The sequence below is a fragment of the Myotis daubentonii genome, chromosome 8 (assembly GCF_963259705.1).
Source record: "Myotis daubentonii chromosome 8, mMyoDau2.1, whole genome shotgun sequence".
Classification (NCBI taxonomy): domain Eukaryota; kingdom Metazoa; phylum Chordata; class Mammalia; order Chiroptera; family Vespertilionidae; genus Myotis; species Myotis daubentonii.
The window spans coordinates 75990920-76017722 of NC_081847.1; the positions used below are offsets into that span (position 1 = coordinate 75990920).

General features: G+C 39.5%; 1 protein-coding gene across 2 annotated transcripts in view; it reads left to right on the forward strand.

Moving 5' to 3' along the window:
• The first annotated feature begins 83 nt into the window (after positions 1-83).
• ELP2 (elongator acetyltransferase complex subunit 2) overlaps positions 84-26803 on the forward strand; it is a 37344-nt gene continuing 10624 nt past the window's right edge. Inside the window, exons 1-15 of one of the 2 annotated variants that reach the window (XM_059707104.1) lie at positions 84-373; positions 1823-1901; positions 5878-5948; positions 10072-10228; positions 10624-10701; positions 14524-14588; positions 15356-15422; positions 15885-16025; positions 17393-17488; positions 18533-18633; positions 18814-18945; positions 22612-22761; positions 24815-25003; positions 25801-25870; positions 26591-26686. In XM_059707104.1, coding sequence (XP_059563087.1) covers positions 236-373; positions 1823-1901; positions 5878-5948; positions 10072-10228; positions 10624-10701; positions 14524-14588; positions 15356-15422; positions 15885-16025; positions 17393-17488; positions 18533-18633; positions 18814-18945; positions 22612-22761; positions 24815-25003; positions 25801-25870; positions 26591-26686 — 1630 coding nt within the window. In that variant the 5' untranslated portion in view covers positions 84-235. Of the gene's footprint in view, positions 374-1822; positions 1902-5877; positions 5949-10071; positions 10229-10623; positions 10702-14523; positions 14589-15355; positions 15423-15884; positions 16026-17392; positions 17489-18532; positions 18634-18813; positions 18946-22611; positions 22762-24814; positions 25004-25800; positions 25871-26590; positions 26687-26803 lie in introns of those variants that run through there. The other variant, XM_059707105.1, reaches the window with a different exon arrangement.

Genomic DNA, 26803 nt, shown 5'->3' on the forward strand with positions numbered 1-26803 from the left:
GCGCAGGGCCACGGTCAGCAGACCAGAGGTGGCAGCGGCGGGGCGCCGTGGACCAGAGGAGCCAGGGCGGGGGCGGAGCCTGTGGGGCGTGGTCGTCTCCGCCGTCTCCGCCCCGCCCCCGGCTGCCTCGGAAACGCGGTGCGGACCGCGCCAGCGGGAGGGCCGGCCTCCCGCGTGTTTCCGCTCAGAGGGCGGAAGTGCGCCCCCAGAACTCGGCCTCGGACCAGCCAGCAACATGGTGGCATCCGCGCTGGAGGCGTCTCACGTATTTTGCTGCCCCAACCGGGTGCGGGGAGCCCTGAGCTGGAACTCGGGGCCCGGAGGACTTCTGGCCTTCGGCACCTCCTGCTCCGTGGTGCTCTACGACCCGCGGGTAAGGGCGGTGGCCGTGCGCCTGAGCAAGGGGCGGGGTGTCTGGGCGCGCCGCCATCAGCCTGTGGTCACCAGGTCCCACCGGTGCCCGGTTAGCCCCACGTAGAAACCCGAATGATGACCTTTTCTGAAGCCTTCTGTGGAAACTGTAGTACTGCTAAAAAAATTAGTTTGGGTTTTGAAAGGTTTGCAGTTTAGGTATGGACCAAATCCATTATCACAGATGCTATCTCATTCCTATATTTCCCGCAGTTATAAACTTGCCACTTGTATTTTAGCTTTGGAACTGGACATTTCATTTTTTAAACAATTCTTTCATTTATTGATTTGAGAGAGAGAGAGATTCATTGTTCCACTTATTTATGCATTCATTGATTGATTCTTGTATGTGCCCTGACCCAGCTACTCTGCCATGGCTGGAATTGGACATTTAAAAGAAAGTGCCGCCCTGGATGGTTTGGCTCAGTGGATGGAGTGTCGGCCTGGGGACTGAAGGGTCCTGGGTTCGATTCCTGTCGGGGGCACATACCCTGGTTGTGCGCTAGGTGCAGCTAATCAATGATTCTCTCTCATCATTGATGTTTCTCTCTCTCTTTCTCTCTTTCTCCCCTTTCCTCTCTGAAATCAATAAAAACATATTTTAAAAAATTAAAAAAAAAATAAATGAAAGTGCCACCCTAACCGGTTTGGCTCAGTGGATAGAGCGTTGGCCTGCAGACCGAAAGGTCCCAGGTTTGATTCCGGTCAAGGGCATGTACCTTGGTTGTCGGCACATCCCCAGTAGGAGGTGTGCAGGAGGCAGCTGATGGATGTTTCTCTCTCATCGATGTTTCTAACTCTCTATCCCTCTCCCTTCCTCTCTGTAAAAAATAAATAAAATATTTTTTTAAAATAAAGTAAATAAAAGAAAGTGCCGTTGGGGTAAAGGTCACAGGGGAAGGGTATCCTAAGCACTTATCAAGTGCGGATCAATACCTGATTAGTCATGACATGCAAAGTGAGCCATGAATATGTACCCATTAGTCACAAATTCCTCTACTGAAGATTTTTTTCCCCCTCAACAAAACCCTCAAATTGATGCAGGCATGATCGAAGTAGGGCCCTGAGACCTGTGCGAGCACCAGGAAGAGGTTTCTTATCCAGCCTGGGGTGTCAAGACAGGCTCCCCAGATGAGGACAGGAGTGGGAAGGGGCGTGAGTAGTGCGCAGGACCAAGGCAGGTGAAGACCTGAGAGCTTAGTATGATGAGAGCACAGGACACTGGGAATGTGGAGTGGTGAAAAGAATTAGAGTGAATGGATGGTGTAAGCCACAGAAGTTTATAAATTAAAGGAAGGTGATTTTTGTATGAGGTAATCCATCAAAAGTACTGAAACCTGATCTTTATTAATTTAATAATTCCTCTGTAGGATAGATTCTAATTTACTAACTGGTGCTTCTTTTGTTAAAGAAAAGGGTCGTCATTACCAACCTGAATGGTCACACTGCTCGAGTCAATTGCGTACAGTGGATCTGTAAACAGGATGGCTGTAAGTATTAATCTAATTGTTAAAGCTGATCTGAATTGTTTTCTGATAAAGTATGATTAGTCATTTTTTTTTCATCACTTCTCTTATCTTACCATCAGCTTATCTGATATTATGCAATTGGAAAATAGAAGAAAAACAGTATACCCAATGAAATATCTGACCTGTACTTTTACTTTATAGCAGTTGAAGCATGGATAGCACAGCAGTGCTTAGGATGAGGGTAGACTAGAGGCAGCCCTGAGTGTGGTAAGACCCCCCACCATTGCCCATTGCTTCTGTTTGAAAGCCTGAAAGCAGGCCCATATTAGGACCCAGGCTGGGATTCCAAAAATTTGACTTGTTTCCATCACAGACAAGCTATTGTTCTTTTTTAGGCAGGACATTGCATTTTTTCTTGACCTTAGTTTGTACCTTAGTAACACCTGAAAAGTAAAGGCTTGGACTGAATCAGGGGAGCTTTTAAGGTTCGTGACACCTATGAGATCAAAATTATTTTCAGAATAATACCAAGAGGTTATTCAAAGTTTTCATTCTCATTCTACCACAGTCGTACAGTGGCCCTTTGAGCAGCTATGTGGTGAGTGATATCACAACAGATTAAATTTAGAAACAGATATGAAAATCCAGCTGTATGCTAATAGTTAAATGCTAAAGAGATTTGCAGAAATGTAAAACAGTGCCTCTTGTTTTTTTGTTTTAGAAAATGTAGGGGTTTTCCTTGCCGTAAAAATGTTGTTTTGTTAACATGCAATAGAGTTTATTATTATTTTAGAAAATATTTTTTATTGATTTCAGAGAGCAAGGGAGAGGGAGAGAGAGGTAGAAACATCAATGATGAGAGAGAATCAGTGATCAGTTGCCTCCTGCACGCCCCCACTGGGGACCGAGCCTACAACCCTGAGCATGTGTCTTGACCGGGAATCAGACCATGACCTCCTGGCTCATAGATGCTCAACCACGAGCCACACCGGCTGGGCTGGAGTTTGTTATTTTTAAGGAAAATGATAAGTAGTTTTCACATTTCTTAGTTTACAAACCTAATGTGTTTAATATTTGTACATAGAGTCAGTCCATATAAACAAAGGCTTTATGGGGTCCCCAAACATTTTTAAGAGCATAAAGGAGTCCTGACACCAAACTGAAATTTGCTGGAATAGATTATCTCCCGGTCTCTTTTATCTCTAACATCCTGTGACTCCATAGTGTTTAATTAGCATACTGCTTTTAGATGGTGCTTCCGAAATACAATGCAATTTCCTCAAATGTCTTAAATATACCTACTGTAGTTTTCTTATGGACTCTGAATTAATTAAAAAAATATTTTTATTGATTTCAGAGAGGAAGGGAGAGGGAGAGAGATAGAAACATCAGTGATGAGAGAGAATCATTGATTGACTGCCTCCTGCATGCCTCCCACTGGGGGTTGAGCCTGAAACCCAGGCATGTGCCCTTGACTGGAATCCAACCTGGGACCCTCAAGTCTGCAGGCCGATGCTCTATCCACTGAGCCAAACTAGCTAGGATTCTGAATTAATTTTTATTCCACAAACATTTATTAAGAGCATTCTGAGCCAGGCGCCAATGCAGAATTTCCTGAATTAGTGAGACTCTACTATGATTTTATCAGTGACAAAAAAAAAATGAAGTTGAATAGCTACTTATTTCAGTTGGTAATGCAGGATTCGTTACATTAGGTTAATATAGGGTGTCCCAAAATTCACGCAAGATTTGAATTTTGCGTGAGCATTAACAACAACGACAACAAAAATAAAAGCCTAATTTTACTTGGTTTATTGAATCAGATTCTAATATCTGTTGCCCTTTGATTTCAATCCCTTCAATTTGATAAGCATTACCAAGTACCAATTATCGCCCAGGAGCAGGGACAATGAAGACCAATGAAGACCACGGCTTTGCATATGTGCCAGCAAAGCCGTGGAGGCCATTTACCTGATGTGCTATTCCATACATAACCCTATACTGTATGCTTTATGAATCAATAAAAAATTTACAATTTTTAATTATAAACCTGTGTATTCTATCAAAATTACTTCTTGCGTGAATTTTGGGACACCCTATAAAAACCATTAAATGGTAGAAAAAGTGGCTGTAGTGCAGATATTAAAACACAATTGTAATTTTATTAATTGCCACCAAATGATATCAAAGACTACTTGAATCTCAGTATAGGGATTTGTTATAAAAAATTTGGGCTTGTATATTTTATCTTTTCTTTAAAAATGAGGTTACATAAAATAAATTGCTTGTGCATCACTAATCTGTAACTATTAGAATTGATTTCCTCTAAGAATAGGGTTCTACCACCAGATAATTTAGATATTCTTTCTAACCCACATATCAGGTATCTTATAGTGATGCTCAAAATCACAGTTAGATAAATGGCTTAATTTCCATGATACTTGAAGATATTAAATCCCAAGATCATAGCTGGCTGACAGCAGGGTTAAGATAGGAAGCTGGAACTTCTGAGTCCTTATCTAATGTTCTTTAGATAGCCCCCCAGCTGCTTCCCCTAAATGTCTAGCACATAGGCCAGAAGAAACAAAGAAATGGAAAATCCAAACTACAATTATATATTTTCTCCCTTTTATTTTTTTAATATATATGTTATTGATTTTTTACAAAGTGGAAGGGAGAGGGGGTAGTTAGAAACATTGATGAGAGAGAAATATCAATCAGCTGCCTCCTGCACACCCCCTACTGGGGATGTGCCGGCAACCAAGGTACATGCCCTTGACCAGAATCGAACCTGGGACCCTTTAGTCTGCAGGCTGACGCTCTATCCACTGAGCCAAACCGGTTAGGGCTATTTCTCCCTTTTAAAAAACCTAGATTGGGCCCTGGCCTGTTTGGCTCAGTGGATAGAGCATCGGCCTGCGGACTCAGGGGTCCCGGGTTCGATTCCGGTCAAGGGCGTGTACCGTGGTTGCGGGCACATCCCCAGTGGGGAGTGTGCAGGAGGCAGCTGATCGATGTTTCTCTCTCATCGATGTTTCTGACTCTCTATCCCTCTCCCTTCCTCTCTGTAAAAAATCAATACAATATATTTAAAAACAAAAAAAAAACCCCTAGATTGGGTACATTCTTCAAAACTACTGGTTGGTATGCACATTATCACAAAAAAAGGAGGGACTGGGAAACTATTCTATCTTAAAGGAGACTGAAAAAGGATGACAACTAAATACACAATATTTGGTTCTTAGATTCTGAATTTAAAAAAAGTTATAAAAGATATTACTGGGACAATTTGGAGAAATTTTAATATGGGCTATATAGTACATAATGATATCGTGTCAGTGTTAAAATTCTTGAGTGTGATAGTATTGTGGTCATGTAGGAGAATGTTCCAGTTCTTAGGAGATCCATAGTAAAGTGTTTGAGGATCAGAGGTCCTGATGCCTGCAACTTATTTTTTTTTTAAATATATTTTATTGCTTTTTTACAGAGAGGAAGGGAGAGAGATAGAGAGTTAGAAACATTGATCAGCTGCCTCCTGCACACCTCCTACTGGGGATGTGCCCGCAACCAAGGTACATGCCCTTGACCGGAATCGAACCTGGGACCCTTCAGTCCACAGGCCGATGCTCTATCCACCGAGCCAAACCGGTTACGGCTGCCTGCAACTTATTTTTAAGTAGTTTGTCAAAAACAATAAGGAATCTATACAAAAGGTTGGGCAAAAGTAGGTTTATAGTTTGTATGGAAAATAATACAGTAATTAGTAAGTAATAATAATACAAAAATAAATAAACTTTCGCATACTCACAACTGTAGATCTACTTTTGTCTCACCCTGTACACATGGAACAAGCTATTAAGCAACTATGGCAAAATGTTAACAGTTGGTGAATCTACGTAAAGGGTATATTGAGTTTTCTTATAACTTTTCTATAGCTTTGAAATTTTTCTGAGTAGCTGTTAAAAAAATGAAAATATTTACTGACATATCTTTTCAGCTCCTTCTACTGAATTAGTTTCTGGAGGATCTGATAATCAAGTGATTCACTGGGAAATAGAGAATAATCAGGTGGGTAGGCATGTTTATAATTATAAGAAATGACTGTTACATCTTTTATTTTCAACTTTTTCCTCATTCTGTTATGTTCTTTCTTTATGAAATTGCCTCATTCTTGCTTATCTGTAATCCAGGTCCTTTTCTGTACTTCACAGGCCCTGTACCCTTCCCTCTAATATTTGCTCCCATATTCATATGCTGTCAGTCATTTCTGTGAGTTTCCTATTTATTTTGGAATAATTTTTAAGCAGCTTTTACATGGGCTGTTTCATCTGTTTTCAGTGATATAAAAAATTAATACTGCTGTGTTCATAGAGTAGCTGGTGTCCTGTAGATATAGATGTACATACCGTAATTCTCAGTGATATAATATGCTATGCTTGGTATAGATAGACCGTTATTGATGGACATTTAGGTTGTTTCTAGTTGTAAGAAAAGATTAAAAGTGAAAAATTAGTGTGGTAGGTATTGGAATATCTGCCATACAGAAGATGCAGATGAGGCAAAAGCCTATTCATGAATCATGTACGTAGTTTGAAGGCAAAATGTACTTGAATAAAGTACAAGGGTGGCTCCAGCGTAGATGCTCTAACTTGCTGCCCCACAACCATGGTGGAGTGAGTTCAGAAAAGGTTTAAGAGGTGTCTTTTGGGTTGGTTCTTAAAGTATGAGGTGATTTCCTTTGGAGGAGTTAAAGGAGTGAGAATTTTTGGTAGGAAAACTAGCATGAGTCAAAGCTCAGGTGAGAAAGGAGAACCCTCTGCTCAGGAGTGTCCAGTTGTTTTGTTTTTGTTTTTGTTTTTTAATATATTTTTATTGACTTCAGAGAAGAAGGGAAAAGGAGAGAGAGAGAAACATCAATGATGAGAAAGAATCATTGATCGGTTGCCTTCTGCATGCACCCCATTGGGGATGGAGCCCACAACCTGGGTATGTGCCCTTGACCAGAATTGAACCCGGGACCCTTCAGTCCTCAGGTTGAGGCTTTATCCACTGCGCCTAACCAGCTAGGGCAGGAGTGTCCAGTTTTAATCAAAGCCTAAGATGTCTTTAGGGCAGGTCTTCCTTATTTTATTTTATTTTTTGTTAATCCCCACTCAAGGATATTTTCCCATTGATTTTTAGAAAGAGTGGAAGGGAGAGGGAGAGATGCAGAGAGAGAAACATCAATATGAGAGAGACACATTGATTGGTTGCCTCTGCATGCACTCCTCAACCAGGGTCGAGCCTGCAACCAAGGTATATGCCCTTGACCAGAATAAAACCCAGGACCCTTCAGTCCGTGGGCTGAAGCTCTATCCACTGAGCCAAACCGGCTATGGGTAGGGCACTGCTTTTTCTAAAGTGTGTTCAGAGAATTATTCATTTCTTAAGATGTTCCATGAAAAAAGGAATCCATGGCCAATCCAGTTTGGGAAACACTGCATTTACCTCTAAGAGAATTCCCTATGCATGAGGGTAGTGAGGGCTCTGAAAGGTTCTGACATGGATGAACCTGCTTACTTTTGTTTGCCTTGCATTTCCCAAACTTGTTTCAAGCCTGAACTTTCTTGTTTTCCCCTTTCAAATCTCTTAGTAGTCCTTGTAACTTTAAGAAATTCAGTTTTAGGAATGTTTCTAGATAATACATTGTGGGCAGTAATACTAGAGAAGCAGAATAGGAGATCATCCTATTAGAATTTGAACACTTGCTTTAAAAGTTTGTTTTTTATTAGCAGGCATTTGGAAGTCATTGATAATTTCTAAGAAGAGGAGTATAAATATCAAAAGATAAATCTGACATCCATGTGACAAATTAAAGTGGGGAAAATGTGAAGGAAGGGATATGGGATGTATTTTTGTTTTGTTTTAAATATATTTTATTGATTTTTTACAGAGAGGAAGGGAGAGAGATAGAGAGTTAGAAATATCGACGAGAGAAACATCGATCAGCTGCCTCCTGCACATCTACTGGGGATATGCCCGCAACCCAAGTACATGTCCTTGACTGGAATCGAACCTGGGACCTTTCAGTCCGCAGGCTGACGCTCTATCCACTGAGCCAAACCGGTTTTGGCTATTTTTGAAGGAAAATGATTTTGGTATTGAGTACCTAGTTATCAAAGGAGTGGGGAGCTGGTGGTTAGGGGAGTGAGTAGTCAAAAACCATGAGATTGTGTCTTAGGGCCCTGGAGAAAGATGCTTCTACAAAGGAAAATAGGCAAGGAGGGAAGATGGGGATTTCATTTGTAGACATGTTATTTGCACACAGAATTGTCCTTCCCTGGTCTGGAAGTAGGGATTTTGGAGCCACCTGGACTTGAATGAATGCAAAGGGATGTGCAGCAAACTTAACTCCTGTTTGGAATGATTTTGGCAGAGGAATCCAGAGAGAGAGGATTTTAGCATTCATTTTTGAGATTTGAGAGAAGACTTGGCAAGACTCTTTTCTTCAGTGCTGCCCCAAACTTCTGTCAATAGAAAGTACTGCAGGCTCAGCAAGTATCTGATGGCGGACAGCAAGCTTAGCTTGGGAGGGGACAGAAGGGAGAATGTGAAGCCAAATGGGGATCAATTGTGTAAAGACAGGAGGAGTAGTAAGGATTTAGGGGAAGGGGCCACACATTGTAACCTGAGGGGCTTAACTGTTCTTTTCCATATGCATTGCCATGCACACAGGTGCTCAACACACCTTGACTTCTGATAACAGGAAGTAATTCTAAGCTGGTATGAGAGGTTTCAGTCTTTGAACAGTGAGCATTGTTTTTTAAAAAGCTGGTGAACTTGAGAGATTTCTTTTGCTTGAGTTTTTAAAATTCTGTGATGTTTGAAATATAACCCTGTTTAAAGATCTGAAGTGTTTTCAATAGATTTAATTTTTTAAGGCATAATGATACAGACTCAAAACGAAGTTTCAATATAGAGAAGTATAAAGAAGGAAAAAAAACTGTATACAAAATCTCAACAGAGTTAACATTCTGATGAACATTGTCTCAGCTGTGTAGTATGTATGTACAGTTATACATACTGTATCTGAGTAATTTTAAATGTTTTTCAAGGAAGCCAAAGGTTAATGATGAAAGTTAGTGTACAGACCCTTATACATAACAATTACCTCTGGAGTAGCAGAGTTTTGCCTAAGTAATTAGGAAATAGCTGAGGAGACACTTATGGACAACACTATTTGAGAAGATAATTTATGGAAGATACCTCTCAAAGGAAGTGGTGGAGTCTCACACATTTGGAAATCTAAGAAATACACCTAAAACAACAGAAATTATGCCACAGTGAAGAATCTTGTATGGCAAGCAGGTGGACTTGATAAACAGATGGGATCCTAGTTCTGTTTGCCATGTTTCCATTTTGCAGCTATGCTTGTTTAGGCCAGTGTCTTGTGGGGATGCTAAAATCACTAGGTAGTAGTTTGATGAAGAATAGAATACATACTCACTCCCAAAGTATAATCTTGTATCAACCCCCGAAACTTTAAGTTCACAGTGAAAAAATCTGGCAGACACTACCTTTACTAAGATACCAAGGTTAACTTCACTAAAATTGGGACAGATTGACATCATGGATGTGATGCACTTAGAGAGTATTGATGACAAAACATCAGACTTAATTCAAAAAAGACCATTCCACAAAGCTGGCCTATGTTCTTCAATTTCTCAATGTCATGGACATCTTTCCATAGTAATAGCATATATTTATCTACGTTATCTTTTTATTGGCTACAGTGTATGTGTGGAGTAATTAGTTCCCTATGAATAATTTTTGGTTTATTTTTTACTATTATAAAGTGTGTGATCGATGCCCACATCCTCTACCAAAACACACACACACACACACACACACACACACACACACACCAAAACAAAAAGTGAGTGTGAATTTATTGTTTATTATTTGTTAAACTATTGCTCTTAGCACCTCAGATAGATTTTAGATGTGAGATTGCTGTGTCAAGGTTATGCACATTTTTTGTATCATTAATATGGTCAGACAGAGTTCTCGAAAGTTAACATTCTCTTCAACTGAAAGGACCTATTTCTAGGTCTCACATTTTATCAGTACCATTAATCCTGTGATTTCAGTTAAAGGTGAAACTGGTAAATTCCTTTTTATCACAATGTTTTTGCCATTTTTTCTGACTCAGCTTTTAAAAGCGGTTCCTCTCTACGGCCATGAAGGACCTGTTTATGCAGTGCATGCTGTCTACCAGAGAAGGGCATCGGATGCTACATTGCGTACACTGATGGTTTCTGCAGCTTCAGATTCCACTGTTAGAGTCTGGTCTAAAGAGGGTTCAGCTGGTATGTCTAAAGACTTTATAATCTAAGTAGGGGCCCAGTGCATGAATTCGTGCACCTTGAAAGGAACTGTGGGCTGCGGCCGATGCCCACCATGTTCCATGCACACCCCCTGGTGGTCAGCGCACCTCACAGCGACTGTTCAGTTGTTCCACTGTTCCGTCTATTTGCATATTAGGGTTTTATATATAGAAGATAGATGTAAATTTACTGCCAGTCTTTTCATATAAGTAATTTTGTTCTCTGTAACCTTGTTAAACATTGACCATTTCAATTCACATGGTGTGTAGGGCTCAGGATTGACTTCGCTCAACTCCTGCTAGTGTGATGCTGCTGCCCAATCTCTAGGTAGATAAGCTCAGAGTTAGTCGTTCATGGTGTTTTTCATTAATTTTTAGTAACCTGCCTTCAGACCTTGAGCTTTGGAAACGGATTCACTCTGGCTCTCTGCTTATCTTTTTTGCCTAATACTGATGGTGAGTATCCCCTTAAGAGCAATATATTTTCATATCTCCATATGACCAGAACTTAAAAGAAACATTTGGTCTCAATTTTGTATCTAAATTTTTTCACGAAACAGGTTGAGACCTAGCTAATATACTTTGTTGTCAATATTCAAAAGATCTGAATATAGAACATAAGATTAAAAGAGGCTGTTAGGATTTTGGTAGTTGTTGAAAATTTAAATGGCTTCATAATGTAATCAAGATTGATACTGCTATTTATGAAATATATTGCTGATGTATGTAGATCTAATTTGGGAAAATTGTCTAGCTCTTTAGATGGTGAAGGTCTGGGATAAGTTGGAAAAGTACTGAAGATGGACCATGTGAGCATTACAAGAGGACAGCCCCTTTCTATCTTGCATGATGACATTTTTGCCTAAGATCACTTACTTAAAATCTCCAAACAGAAAAGTTTCCCTTTTGCTAGGAAACTCATCTGTACTTCCCTTTGATCATCCCTCACAAAGATGATGGCCAGTGTGAGTCTGTCTGTCTGTCTCCTCAGTAACCTGGAGGACAGGCTAGGTGGAGAGAGGTGGGTCTGGAAGCCACCAGCCTCTTGCCTTTTGGGGTAGGAGCTGTGAACTCATGGTTTCATGTGATGCTTCCATTTTGTGCGAGGGCCCCCTCGGAGGAGGAACTCACACATTCTGGTTTCATAACATCGAATTTAAACGTCTTCCCACATATACCGAGGCCAAGTGACTGGAGTTTTTTGGTTTTGTTTTTAGTGGATTTAAAATGAGAAAATCTTTGAAAAATTCACCTGGTAGCAAGGTGTTTCCCTAGAGCAGTGGTCGGCAAACTCATTAGTCAACAGAGCCAAATATCAACAGTACAACGATTGAAATTTCTTTTGAGAGCCAAATTTTTTAAACTTAAACTATATAGGTAGGTACATTCAACTTTAAATTCACGGGTTTTGTCTTCCGTTTTTCTTTGCTTCTTCTTTGTAGCCATCTCAAACAGGGCCCCTAAAAAAATGTTTCATTTTATAATAATAAAGCCACCAACACAAAAGAATTACAGTTCTTTTTTTTTTTAATTAAATTTTTATTGTTCAGATTATTACATTTGTTCCTCTTTTTTCCCCCCATAACTCCCCTCCTCCCAGTTCCCGCCCCACCATCCGCCCTCACTCCCCACCCACTGTCCTTCCTCATCCATAGGTGCACGATTTTTGTCCAGTCTCTTCCCGCATCTCCCACACCCCTTTCCCCCCCAAGAATAGTCAGTCCATTCCCTTTCTATGTCCCTGATTCTGTTATGATCACCAGATTATTTATTCACTTGATTCTTAGATTCACTTGTTGATAGATGCATGTTTGTTGTTCATAATTTGTATCTTTACCTTTTTCTTCTTCTTCCTCTTCTTAAAGGATACCTTTCAGCATTTCATATAATACTGGTTTGGTGGTGATGAACTCCTTTAGCTTTTCCTTATCTGTGAAGCTCTTTATCTGACCTTCAGTTCTGAATGATAGCTTTGCTGGATAAAGTAATCTTGGTTGTAGGTTCTTGGTATTCATCACTTTGAATATTTCTTGCCATTCCCTTCTGGCCTGCAAAGTTTCTGTTGAGAAATCAGCTGACAGTCGTATGGGTACTCCCTTGTAGGTAACTGGGTTTCTTTCTCTTGCTGCTTTTAAGATTCTCTCTTTGTCTTTTGCTCTTGGCATTTTAATTATGATGTGTCTTGATGTGGTCCTCTTTGGATTCCTTTTGTTTGGGGTTCTCTGCGCTTCCTGGACCTGTGGGTCTATTTCTTTCACCAGGTGGGGGAAGTTTTCTGTCATTATTTCTTTAAATAGGTTTTCAATATCTTGCTCTCTCTCATCTTCTGGCACCCCTATAATTCTGATGTTGGTACGCTTGAAGCTGTCCCAGAGGCTCCTTACACTATCTTCGTATTTTCGGATTCTTTTTTCATTTTGCTTTTCCGGTTGGGTGTTTTTTGCTTCTTCGCATTTCAAATCTTTGCCTTGATTCTTGCGGTCCTCTGGTCTGCTGTTGGGAGTCTGTATAATATTCGTTATTTCAGTCTGTGTATGTTTAATTTCTAGTTGGTTCGTTATCATAACATCGAGGGTCTCATTAGATTTGTTGAGGATCTCAATAACTTTATCGGCGGCTTCTAGACAGTTCTTGAGAGACCTTAAAAGTGTGGTTCTGAACTGAATATCCTCCATTGGCAGTTTTGTCCTGTTTCTTTGTCTCCGCATTTTTTATGCTTTCTTGGTGCACCCCCTAGTGGTCTTTGTGTGCAGTCTTCCTGTAGATAAGCATTGATTGTTGTAGTTAATACTAGGGGGATTTGACCTCCAGGCCAACTGGCTGTGAGAATCAGCTGTGTCTGCTGTGGGAAAACTTCTCTACAATTCTTAAACTGATGACAAAAATACCTGTAGGATTTGCAGCTGGTTGGAAAAACACAGGTAACTTTATGCTTCGAGTAGGTACTTTTGTCATCCGCGCGCGATTTACGGAGGCGACTAGCACTAACCACTGCACAATGAGACTGCTGACTGACTGGCTCACTCAACTCGTGCATGAATCGCATGCGCCTCCCCTGCACTGCGTATCTCGCAGCCCACCTGTGCCGCATCTCCCGTTGCCCGACCCACCGACACCCCCCACTTCTTCTAAGCACTGACACTTCTTCAAAATAGACTCGCCCAGGCCAAAACCGACTTCTTCGCATGGGCCACGAAGTTTCAATCGCTCTGTACATGCGCGCCCGCATGTGGTATTTTGTGGAAGAGCCACACTCAAGGGGCCAAAGAGCCGCATGTGGCTCACGAGCCACGGTTTGCCAACCGCTGCCCTAGAGAAAGCGTTCCTACTTTATTTTGCTCCACAGTCATGAAGGCTATTCCTTGGTAATGTGAATTAGTTTTTTGTGCTATTAAAACCAATTTTACACTTGCACCTCTCATAGCTTTTTAACCACATATTTAATTATATGTGTTTTTATTTGGTTCTTTAATTGCTTCAGGAATTTTGTTTTACTATTGAATTCTCAAAATGTGAGGCCCTCAAAGTAACAACCATACCATGACTGCATCTTTGTGCAGTAACCATGATGCCAGGCTGATAGTAGCTCTTCATTTTATTATTCAACTAGAGTCCTGGTGCATGGATTTGTGCACTGGTGGAGTCCCTCGGCCTGGCCTGCAGGGATTGGGCCGAAACTTGATCTCTGATATCCTCTGAGGGGTCCTGGATTGCAAGAGCGTGTAGGCCAGGCCAAGGGATCCCATCGGGGCTGGAGAGGGACTGTGGGAGGGCTCCAGGGTCTGTCTGGTCTGTCTCACCCAGTCCTGATCGGCCGGACTCCAGCAGCAAGCTAACCTACCGGTTGGAGTGTCTGCCCCCTGGTGGTCAGTGCTTATAGTGACTGGTTGAACAGTCGAACCAACGGTCGGACACAGCTTATTAGCCTTTTATATATATAGATTGGGCTAACTTCATATTAGTCTTTGGGCTGACAGTGAAAATGTTCCCAATTGCTCTCGTGCTTCTCCTTTCACTGCTCCTTCTATCATAAAATACTTATAATGGAGAAAAGGGCTCTCAATCAGTAGTCATTCATTGCCAAGTAATCATTTAATAGGACATTTAGAGAGTTCACTTTATTCCTGTAGACATTTATTGAGCACTTTCAATTTATTTGTTCAGTGATGTGAGAAATAGAAACCAGGGTTCTTTATTTAGAGTTTAGAATCCAGCAGAGGTGATAATCATAATGTCTGATTGAATACTTAACAGCAAAGCCTCTTTTTTTCCCCCCAGTACCAATACTAGCATGTGGCGATGATGACTGCAAAATCCACTTATTTGTTCAACAGAATGATCAGGTAATTGATGATGTTTATGAAGAGACTGACATTAGCTTCTGCTTAATTACATTTCTTAAAGCCGACTATTTCCAGATTATAGAATTTCAGGAATGTTCTCATCTAAACCAAAATAATCCAATAGGAGTATTTCTTTTACAATTCTTTGTTAGATGGTTTCCCACCAAGCAGCTGCTGCCATGACTACCAGGTCCAGGGTTGTTAGAAGGAAACAGGTCGCTAGGTGGGGGAAGAAGAGAAGGAAGATACTGTGGTAGTGTTTTTTCTTTAAAATTTTAAGTGATGTACATCATACCTACAGTGAAAACACTCCCTGGTAGTGTTCATTTGTCTTTCTGAACCTTATGGACACTTTGAGTAGTTAAACTAGGGGAGGGAATTTCTAGAAAGGGGGTTCTTAACTAGAGGCTCTTTTATTTAATAAAGGAGATAGTTTCTTTGCATTCTGTAAGACAGTTTAAAATGGTTGTGAATGTTCCACTATCTACCTTTTATCTATGTTACATCATAACAGATATCATTCTATTTTGTAAACATTTAGAGTATTTGAGGTCTACAGATCTTATCTACTCAGCATTACTCAATTAGATGATATAGGTGATTATGAGATTTTTTCATGAGACCTCTATCTTGTGTCTAATCAGATAGTGTTCCCAGTTGTTTTTTTTAAAGAAGAGATGCAGCAGGACTGGCTGGGACCAAATGAAATCGATATACATGAAAATATTAAATTCTTACCCCAGGCCTGATGATTTTTTATCTTATAGTTTCAGAAAGTGCTTTTTCTCTCTGGACATGAGGATTGGATAAGAGGCGTGGAGTGGGCAGCCTTTGGTCAGTATGAAATTTTGTTAAATCACTGTGATGGGGACTAGTGTGTGTAACTTCCAAGAAAGCAGCCCCCTATGTTTTAATTTAAAATTTTCTTTGTATGTACTATTAGAAAAGAGGATACTTATCCCTTCTGTTAACTATTAATTGGAATGGTAGAAGATGAAACAAGTTGATGTTTAAAATAGGACACAAGCCGACTATTCCACATGCAGGCATTCTTGAAAAGTTCTTTGTAGATCTTAGTAGACTGTATATAAGAATATCACATGCTACAACCATATGTCAGCATTGTACTATATTTGTCAATGTCAGTAAAACTGAATATAGGTCAAATGAATGAAGGGTAAGGAAGCAAAGTCTAATTTTTTCAGGAAATCTAGAAGTGTGCCTGTTGTAGAGGAGAAAGTCTTATACCTAAATTTAAGAATATATTAATAATAATAAACTTATTTTTTTAATTAGGTAAAGATCTTTTCCTAGCAAGCTGTTCACAAGATTGCCTGATACGAATATGGAAGATGTATATAAAATCAACATCATTAGAAAATCAGGATGATGATAATATAAGACTGAAGGAAAATACTTTCACTGTAGAAAATGAAAGTGAGTAATAATGAAAATATTTGATGTAATAATACTTAGGTCTCCTAGCTGAATCATTTTGTTTTATTATAAACCTATGTGAAGGTTAGTTTTTCAGAAATATCAGAGCCCTACATGAAATTTGATACTATGCATTTTTCCTTTTTTTATTTTTATGGAATAATGAGTCATTTTTCATATATGAAACTTATTTTTGTTGTAAATCATACTAGTAAGATTTCTAAAAATGGCTGAAAATATTTCAAAATGTTTTCTCAATAAATTAACTTGTATAATGTTACTAAATTTGTAATTTTAGCATATGAAGATCAAGAGAAATGTGAATTAGCCGTACCTTAGTTGGAAGATACTCTACAAGACAAGCTAAATGCCTACATTTGAGGAATATATATAATTCTGATTTTCTTACTGTCTGGCATGAGAACAGTCCCCCTGCATGGGGTATTGATCCTGTTGAAATAATTGTATTTGAAGAAGTTATTTTTGTTTGTTTTTTAAAGAAGGTATTTTTGGATGTGTATCTAAATTGTAAACTTAGTTCTCAGTGAGCATTGTTCCCCCAGGAATTCTCTTCTTTGTTATTGCTCTTCTTTTTTAAAAAAATATATTTTACTGATTTTTTTACAGAGAGGAAGGGAGAAGGATAGAGAGTTAGAAACATTGATGAGAGAGAAACATTGATCAGCTGCCTCCTGCACATTCCCTACTGGGTATGTGCCCGCAACCAAGGTACATGCCCTTGACCGGAATCGAACCTGGGACCCTTAAGTCTGCAAGCTGATGCTCTATCCACTGAGCCAAACCGGTTAGGGCTGTTATTGCTCTTCTTCTTGATTATAGCCCATAAGAGTTGAGATTTTGGTAACTGTTTTATGGAGGGAGCAAAGAAATGCTATAACCAGCATATTATGAGTAGCTATTCCCAAAGTTGAAATTTTTTGTCATATTTTTATGAATTATTTTGTTTGAAAGGTCACAAACTTTCAAACTGACTTGTCTTCCTTTACTTCTGCATTTATCTTTTTTTGTTTGTTTTGTTAATCCTCACCTGAGGATATTTCAATTAAACCCGAGACTCTGATCCACAGGCCAACACTGTAACCACTAAGCAAAACTGGCCAGGGCTATCTTAATTTCTTTTAAGTGGCATTTTAGGTTATTGTACTCTGATAATGATAAGCATAGCTAGGCGGCTGGCATGTCTGTTTTTTGCTTTTAAGTTGTAGTATAACAATATATCCCAGAAAATATTAAAAATAGACCATATTCTTTAATGTTTATTTCTGACCGGGTAGAGACAAGGGTAGAGAAAAATTTATCTAGAAGAGTTTTGAGGAAACAGTGCTTCTTCATTGCATTTGTTAAAGGTATTAAAATGGCATTTGCGGTTACTCTGGAGACCGTGCTGGCTGGTCATGAAAGCTGGGTGAATGCAGTTCATTGGCAGCCTTCATTTTACAAAGGTAGGACAAAAAACACACATATATCCCCATCAGTTAAATCTCCCATGCAGAATGTTACGCTGACCAAATAAAATGGAGGGTAGTTTGAGTGTGATTAGAAATCTCAAATGTAAGACACTTTCAAGTTGACAAAGTCTAATACTACAGCCCTGTTCTGCTGGACACTCAATTCCACTGCAAATTGTACTCCTGAGCAGGAAAAGGGTGATTCCTGCCACAGTTACTGTAAGTGCCTCACCTCAGTAACTTTTTTTCTGAAAAGTTTCAGACTAGTCTTTATGGGATTGGAGAGAAATTGAGTTTTGGGCGAACTTCACTGGATTCTTTACCCTTGGCAATACAAAGATGGTGATACTGACATGCATAATTTATGAGAAAGTAAGATCCCCTCCTCCTTTTGCCCTTAACCTCCACTTCCGGAGTGATAGTTGTGTGTGTGCTCATGCTGGTGCTGGGGTGGAGCTGAGTAAGGCTCAGCCTCATTCTTCCCCAGAGCTCCTTCCCCAAACCAGAAATGGAGACTATCCATCATTACTGTTCAGGTAACCACTATTCAGCTTTTATCATATTATATATTATTTGCTACCGTTTTTAAAAAAGACATAGATATTGAGGACCCCTGTGTATTCTTTCCGAGCCCCGGCCTCTCCATCCTTCCCTAGAGGCAACTGCAGCGCTGAATTCTGGGTATTAGCACTCCCAGGCATGTTTTTATACTTTACACATTGATGTCACCACAAACAGTAGTTTCATAGCTATTGACACGATCTCAGTGTGTCCTAGCCTCTTACAACTTGCCTTTTCAGCTTACCATGCTAAATATTTGGAGTTGTATCCATGTTGATTCATGTAACTCTAGTTTGTTTATTTTTATTGCAGTTTAATATTACACTGTTTAAATATACCACAACCTGTTTACTTGTTCTTGTGGTAGACATTTGTGGTGTTTCCAGATTGTTCTTGCAATATCCATGTTGTTTTTTCTAGTAATCTTCAAACATGATGCCTGGTGAAAACCTAAAGAAATTAGTTTATATTTTTTAGATGGTGTTCTACAGCAGCCAATGAGATTATTGTCTGCCTCAATGGATAAAACCATGATTCTCTGGGCTCCAGATGAAGAGTCAGGAGTTTGGCTAGAACAGGTAAAAATGTGGATATTTAAGGAATAGAAAATTGAGTTTATAAACTGAATATTTAATTCCCAAGTCTGTATTCCTAGAGCTGCAGATGTTCACTCTTTGTATATGTTAAATGAGTGAGAACATAATCTCTGGAATCAGTGGTTTCTATTGATTATGAATTGTTTTCTGTCATTGCTATAGGTTCGAGTAGGGGAAGTCGGTGGAAATACTCTGGGATTTTATGATTGCCAGTTCAATGAAGATGGCTCTCTGATCATCGCTCATGCTTTCCATGGAGCATTGCACCTGTGGAAACAGAATGCAGCTAACCCAGTAAGAAAAGCCCTTGAAACCCAGGCTAACTTATAGCACTACATCAGTGCTTCTCAGCCTTTTGGCCCTTTAAATACAGTGACCCATGTTGTGACTCATGTTGTGACCCAATCATAAAATTATTTTCGTTGCTACTTCATAACTGTAATGTTGCTACTGTTGTGAATCGTAATGTAAATATCTGATATGCAGATGGTCGTAGGCGACTCCTGAAAAGGTCATTCGACCGTCAAAGGGTTTGCGACCCACAGGTTGAGAACCGCTGCACTTCATAGTACCAGTAGAGACATTTAAGTTTGAATGACATCACTTCTTTTTGGTGAGAAACTCATCCTTTTCTAAGAATAAAAGTATTCCTTTCTCCAGCATTGGTGAGGCATTGAAATTTGCACATATATAAAATTCCTACATAAATGAACTTTAAGCTATATAAATTTTAAGTTCTTCCTTTAAGCTATGTAAATTTTTTTATGGGAGCTTTTCCTAAAATCTGTAACTTTCCTATCTTAAAGAAGGTAACATAGTTTGACATTTTCTTGTTGAATGGTTAGGTACTCCATAGATAATGATTGAACAAGTGACTGACAAAAGGGCATTCTGAACACTTATTTTGTGATGGATTATATTGATGCTCTCAGGGGCTGTTGTTATGTGTAATTCTACATGGCCTTCCAAGTATTGGGTCCTTTGAGCTTTTTCTTCTAATTTTGGTCTCTTCTCAAAGAGAGGTAGTAGTCTTCTTCCTCTGATCATGCTGAACATTATTCCATCTTTTACTTTCTAATTTGCTTCTTATCTGCTGCTTGGGTTTGGGGAATGCAATAGCAGGAGCATAGTGGCTAAGAACACAGGTTTAGGAGGTAGACATCTGAATTCAGATTCTGTGCCAGCACTTACTAAGCAGATGTATGTCCTTGAGGACATTACCTAAGTCTGTCTCAGATTTCTCATTTGTAAAATGTGCATAGTAGTAGCATCTACACTTAAGGTTTTTATGATGCTTAAATGAGTTAATATTTGTACAGCATAAAAAACAGGGCCTGGCATATATTGGATAGTATGTAAATGTATTTTAATAAATGAAAGAAGTCAGAACATTGACTGAAATGTGAATCACCAGATAATGGCTTCCTTTTAAAGTACAAATTCATGGATTTGCATAACATTTAACTTGTGGGCTTTGTAATAAATGTGTTACCGATAAGGATTTGACTTCTCAATACATAGGGTGACTTGCTCTTTCCCTTGTGTCTTCTATTTGTAGTTGATTTTCATGATAGTTTCCATTTTTTTTCCTAATATATATATATTTTTTATTGATTTCAGAGAGGAATGGAGAGGGGGAGAGAGATAAAAACATCAATGATGAGAAAGAGTCATTGATTGGCTGCCTCCTGCATGCCTCACATTAGGGACTTGAGCCCGCAACCTGGGCATGTGCCCTGACCTGGAATTGAACCCTGACCTTCTGGTTGATAGGTTGACGCTTAACCACTGAGCCACGCTGGCTGGGGTCGTTTCTACTATTAAGTGAAACAGGAAATCATCAGCGATGACTTTTAGAAATAAATATTTTTGGGGATAAATTTAATTTCATTCTTAACTCAGAGCTCCTTTGAGCCGTATTTCAGGTGGTCTTTGAGACCCTTCATAGGAAAAAGCATCAGATGGCTAAGGAGAAACTCAAACCAGAAGACAGAATCTCACTGTACTTGTGCTTGTAACTTGGCTTCAAATTTATGATAGCTACTTAGAAGTATTGAGGGTGATTTTTTAAAAAAAATTGACTATTTTTTAGAGCAGTTTTAGGTTCAAAGAAAAATTGAGCAGAAAGCATGGAAGATTCCCATATATGCCCCCTCCATCCCGCCTGCCAACCCCACACACCCCCACAACCTTCTGCACTTCAACATCTCAAACCAGAGATGTACATTTGTTATGATCAAGAGTGATTTTTTGTTGTTAATTCTCACCCGAAGATATTTTTGTCCATTAATTTTTAGAGGGAATGGAAGGGAGGGAGACAGACACAGGAGAGAGAAACATCGATGTGAGAGAGACACATCAATTGGTTGCCTCCTACATATGCCCAGACCAGGGCCGGGAAGTGAGCCTGCAACTGAGGTGCGTGCCCTTGACCGGAATTGTACCCAGGACCCTTCAGCACATGGGCTGACTTCTATCTACTGAAGCAAACTGGGTAGGGCAAGGGTGTGATTTTTAAAAACAAACTGTCCTTTAGGACTTGCAGTGGAAGACCACTGATAGTCCAAAAAGCTGCCCTTTGTTTAGAACTTTCCGGAAACTCCCATGAGTGCTAACTTTAGAATCAGTTGTATGCCACAGAGGAAATTAATAGCATTTCTTTGTCATAGTCTTTTTATTTATTTTTTGACCAGAAAATAGTACAGTTTAACTTAATCACTGACCCCATTCATCAGTCTTGTCTGTGAATGACCTTTTAGGTATTTAGACAAATTTAATTTTCCTCTTAAGGCAAGTTTTACCACCACTTGGTTTTTGCCCTAATAGACATTCAAAAGTTGTCAAGCCTGGCTGGTTTGGTTCAGTGGTTGAGTATCAACCTATTAACCAGGAGGTCACGATTCGATTCCTAGTCACATGCCCTGCTTGTGGGCTCGATCCCCAGTGGGGCCACGTAGGAGGCAGCCGATCAAGGATTCTCTCTCATCATTGATGTTTCTATTTCCTCTTCCTCTCCCTTTCTCTCTGAAATCAATAAAAAATATATGTTAAAAAAAGATGCTCTGTGGCCTGGCCAGGTGGCTCAGTTGGTTGGAGTGTCGTCCCTTACTCCAAAAAGTTGTGGGCTCAATCCCTGGTCAGGGCGCATATGGAAGGCAACCAATTGATGTTTCTTTCTCACATCAATGTTTATCTCTCTCCCTAAAATCAATAAAAATATATCCTTGGGTGACCAGCCATATGACATTTTCTGTATTTTGTTATCATTATTTATATGGTGGCTTGTGTAGGCTCCCTCAGAAAGTGAACCAACTAGGCTTGATTCACCCGTCTGTCTTCTACTCTGCAATTCCCTTGACTTAGTAAAGGAAGCCATTGACGCACACAATTGGAATCTAATAACTCATTTTACTCTTTGCTTATTTAAATAGTTTAACAAGTAAGTGCTCACATAGTACCTCCTTTGTGCTGACATTGTTGTGTATTCTTTATAAATACAAACTCATTTAATCCTCATAATGATTCTATGAGTTAGGTAATTTTACAGAAGAGTTAATTTAGGCATAGAAAGGTTAAGTAGTATTTGGCTTCTAGGAGGTATTCAATAAATTATGAATGGAGGGAAATTTCCCAAAGTTACATTTTTAAAGGACATAGAACATATTTGAATGTTTAAGTTCTAATAAGCTTGACTGAAAAACAGTCTTTTTTTTTTCTCCCCCTTGGGGAGGGGGAGATGGAAAGGGAGAGGACAGAGAAAGGCATGGGCATCTCCCAGGAGGGAGAGCACACAGATTCTATTATTTTAAGATCCCATCATGTTTACTTAGCTTTTCACCTTGCTTGGGGATTTCAGTCTTTCCCAGTAGAAGACCTGAGGGCTGAAGGCATTATCAGATTTTATTTTGAGTGGTGGTGGTCTTTGGTTATTTTGATGTGTCATGAGCACTTTCATTACAGAGAGAGTGGACTCCAGAGATTGTCATTTCAGGACACTTTGATGGTGTCCAAGATCTAATGTGGGATCCAGAAGGAGAATTTATCATCACTGTTGGTACTGACCAGACAACTCGACTTTTTGCTCCATGGAATAGAAAAGATCAATCACAGGTAAAATGTCGTCATGCTTGACTGTTCCCCGTTAATAAAAAACATCCATGAGCATGTGAAAAGTAGAGCAACATCATTAGCTATTAGGGAAATGCAAATTTAAAACCAAGATGAGATGTCACTACACACCCTCTGGAAAGGCTGAAGTAAGAAATACTGACAGTAACAAGTGGTGATAAGGATACAGAGCAACTGAAATGTTCATACATTGCTAGAGGAAATGTAAAAAGATACAAGCATTCTGGAAACAGTTTGATATTTTCTTAAAAACTTATGCATACATGCACTCTTTACAATTCAAATAATTCAAGTGTTAAATGTATTTACTTCACTTCCACACAAAAAGTTTTGTGATGCCTTGTAATTAATTCATTAGGAAACACTATCAAGTCTGCAGCAAAAGCTAATTTCTGAAGTCATAGTGTTACATAATAGTGGTTGAGGGTGGTTTTTGTCCAGGAAACATTTCAATCTTGGACTGAGCTTAGAAAACTTGACCGCTGGTAAGCCATCGAACCGTGGTACGCCATAGAGAAAGCCAGTATATGCAGCTTCAATTTCTGACAAACACTCATGGAACCCAATTGTGGGTCAGTTCATGAGAGCTAATGAAACTGGCCACTGACATCATTGCTTTAGTAGCATATGGTAGATTCACATTAATAGAGTTGAGGAGATGGGGAGTAATATTATAGTCAAATGAAAAATAAGGCAAATGATTTGGAGTGACTTTCTGTTGCTCTTGATGTAGTGTTACTGATATGGCTCAGTTGTTTATCCATGATCTATTAAAAACAAATCATTAAAAAAATTAAAAACAATAAAAACAAATCATTAAATTGGACTGAACAAAAATGTAAAATTTTTCCACTTTGAAAGATACTATCAGGAAAATGAGAAGAGAAGTCACAAACTTGGAGAAAGTATTTACATATCTGGAAAGGCTTATATCCAGAATATATAAAAAACTTTTCTGAAGACAGTAATAGGGAAACAAACGATCTAGTAAAAAAAAAAAAAGGACAAAAGATTCGAACAGATATTTCTCAAAGAAAAATAAAGGCAGGAAAAGATTCTCAATACCAGTCGTCATTAGGGAAGTGCCAATGAAAGCTACAGTGAGATGCCATTGTACACATATTGGAATGATTCAAGTTAAAAGACTGACCAAGTGTTGATGAGGAAGTGGGCAATTAGAACTCTCATATACTGCTGTTAAGTGTATAAATCACTTTGGAAAATACTTTGGCAGTTTCTGAAATCCTATATAATAAAAGCTTAACATGCTAAGTATCCCATCATCCGTTCAACCAATCAAAGCATGATATGCTAATGATATGCTAAGACCACTCAATTGCTTGCTATGGCGTGCACTGACCGCCAGGGGGCAGATGCTCAGACCTGTAGGTTAGCTTGCTGCTGGGGTCCGGCTGATCAGGACTGAGTGAGACAGGTCGGATATGCCCTGGAGTCCTCTCACGGTCCCTGCCCAGCTGGCCAGCCTCCTGCGTCCCTCCCCGGCCCCGATCGTGCACCAGTGGGGTCCCTCAGCCTGGCCTGTGCCCTCTTGCAATCCGGGATTCCTTGGGGATGTCGGAGAGCTGGTTTTGGCCCGATCCCACAGGCCAGGCCAAGGGACCCCACTGGTGCATGAGTTTGTGCACTGGGCCTCTAGTATTTAAATATACATCTCCCATGTCATTCGGCCATTCTACTTATAGGTAGTATTTACTAGTACCCAAGAGAAATAGAAGCTATAGCCATGCAAAGACTTGTACACAAATGTTCATGCCTGCTTTTTTAGTTAAAGACAAAAACTGGAAACAGCCCAAATGTCTTCACAGGAGGTGGATGGATCAACGAGTAGTGGTATATCTGTACAAGGAACTACTTAGCAGTGAAAAGGATTGAACACAACAACATGGATGAATCTGCCCCAGGGTCACAGCTCCATGGCATAATCAATGATTTTTGTGTCTGATATTTTGCTTGTTGAAAAAAATTCTGTTTTTGAACTGATGGTCATTTTTATTTATCCAATGTTAATACCCAGGTGACTTGGCATGAAATTGCACGGCCTCAGATACATGGATATGACCTGAAATGTTTGGCAATGATTAATCGGTTTCAGTTTGTATCTGGAGCAGATGAAAAAGTTCTTCGAGTATTTTCTGCACCTCGGAATTTTGTGAAAAACTTTTGTGCCATTACAGGCCAATCACTGAATCGTGTACTTTGTAATGTGAGTATCCCTTTAAATGTTTTAACTAAATCTAATCTCTTCATTGAAATTTTTAAAAATTTTGCTTAAGGCTATAAATGAGTAGAAAGGAAGTCAAACCATTTTATTGGCTTGACAAACTTGTGGTGCACTAATTTAAATATTAAGTATTTAAATATTAAAACCAGAAGTTTTGTAACAAATTAGCTCAAGACAGTAAAAAATTTAAATGTTAAATTAAGGTATGAATACTGTATATCATCACTGTGCTGGTTTTGATGGTTAGCACATAGTTTCATATGAGATAATTTGATTGATATAACTTACAGATCATTGGCATTTCAGATGGTACTCTGTAAAAAATTTTTTTGACTATTTGAGTATTTAAATATGTTTAATGAAAATATGGTGACTACCTTTCTGGGAAACGTCTGTGTTTGCATGAGCATCATTAGGAATGTGCCCATGAGACTTTTGGAAGTAGAGCTCCGGGCCTTCCATTTTCAGCTCACTCTTCGCTGGAAGCAGCCCAGTGCATTCCCTATGAGACCCTGAAACTCAGTGAGCTGTTAGGATTCGATGAGAGGATGCCCAACTTTCTCAATTGGGTAGAGAATTGCGGGTTAGCTGGAACCTGTCTGTTGGGGAGTGATTGCCTAGCGTTGCATCTGTTGGTTCAGGAAATGAAAGTTGGGCAGGTATCCATACAAAGGTGATCTTTAAACTGCTTCTCAGCATTTGTGAGCATGACATCTTTGTAGTGCCTGATGTAATAGTAACTTTCAGTGTTTAAAACGTGTATCGTACTTTTACTCCAGCAAGATGGTGATCTTCCAGAAGGAGCTACTGTCCCTGCTTTGGGATTATCAAATAAAGCTGTCTTTCAAGGTAAGGTTAAAAAAAATTATTGGGCCGAAACCGGTTTGGCTCAGTGGATAGAGCGTCAGCCTGCGGACTGAGAGGTCCCGGGTTCGATTCCGGTCAAGGGCATGTACCTTGGTTGCGGGCACATCCCCGGTGGGGGATGTGCAAGAGGCAGCTGATTGATGTTTCTCTCTCATCGATGTTTCTAACTCTCTCTATCTCTCTCCCTTCCTCTCTGTGAAAAATCAATAAAATATATTTAAAAAAAAATTATTGGTATGTAAATCTACTTACACACTTGTATAACATGTACTTAATATTCATTATAGCCGGTATTTTTTTAAAATCACAATACACACATCTGTCTCCTTTCTTACATATTTTGTGATAAGTACTCTGTACACATGCAGACCCTGAAATGGTGTCATGGAGCACTACAACCACAGATGCTAATATGGGCAGCTGAAAGAATGTTCCATGTTTTACAAACTTGGGAAATGTTAGGTCAAAGGAAAAGGAAGGACTCCTTATGGAACTGACTAGTGCTCCTATGAGCACATTAGAAAGCACTGGAGTGGCAGAAACAGAAGCACCCTTGGCTTTGCAATTACGTGGATATGGCGTTGAATTACACTACTTTGAAGTACCACTACTTTCTGATTGGTGGCCTTAATATTGGAACATGTTTAGGAGACGTAAAGTTGGTAACTATCTTCATGATGTTATATGTTTCTTTTAAACCAGGAGATATAGCTCCTCAGCCCTCTGATGAAGAAGAGCTGTTAACTAGAGCAGGTTTTGAGACTCATCAGATGGCCTTTCAACCCTCCATACTTTCTGGTAAGAACTCACAAAAAGATGATTTAATAGAATCGTTAGTACTCATATTTGCCACTGCTGACCTAAATAAGTGCTCTAGGATTTGCTTTTTTATTTGCATGGAAATAGAAAAAATGA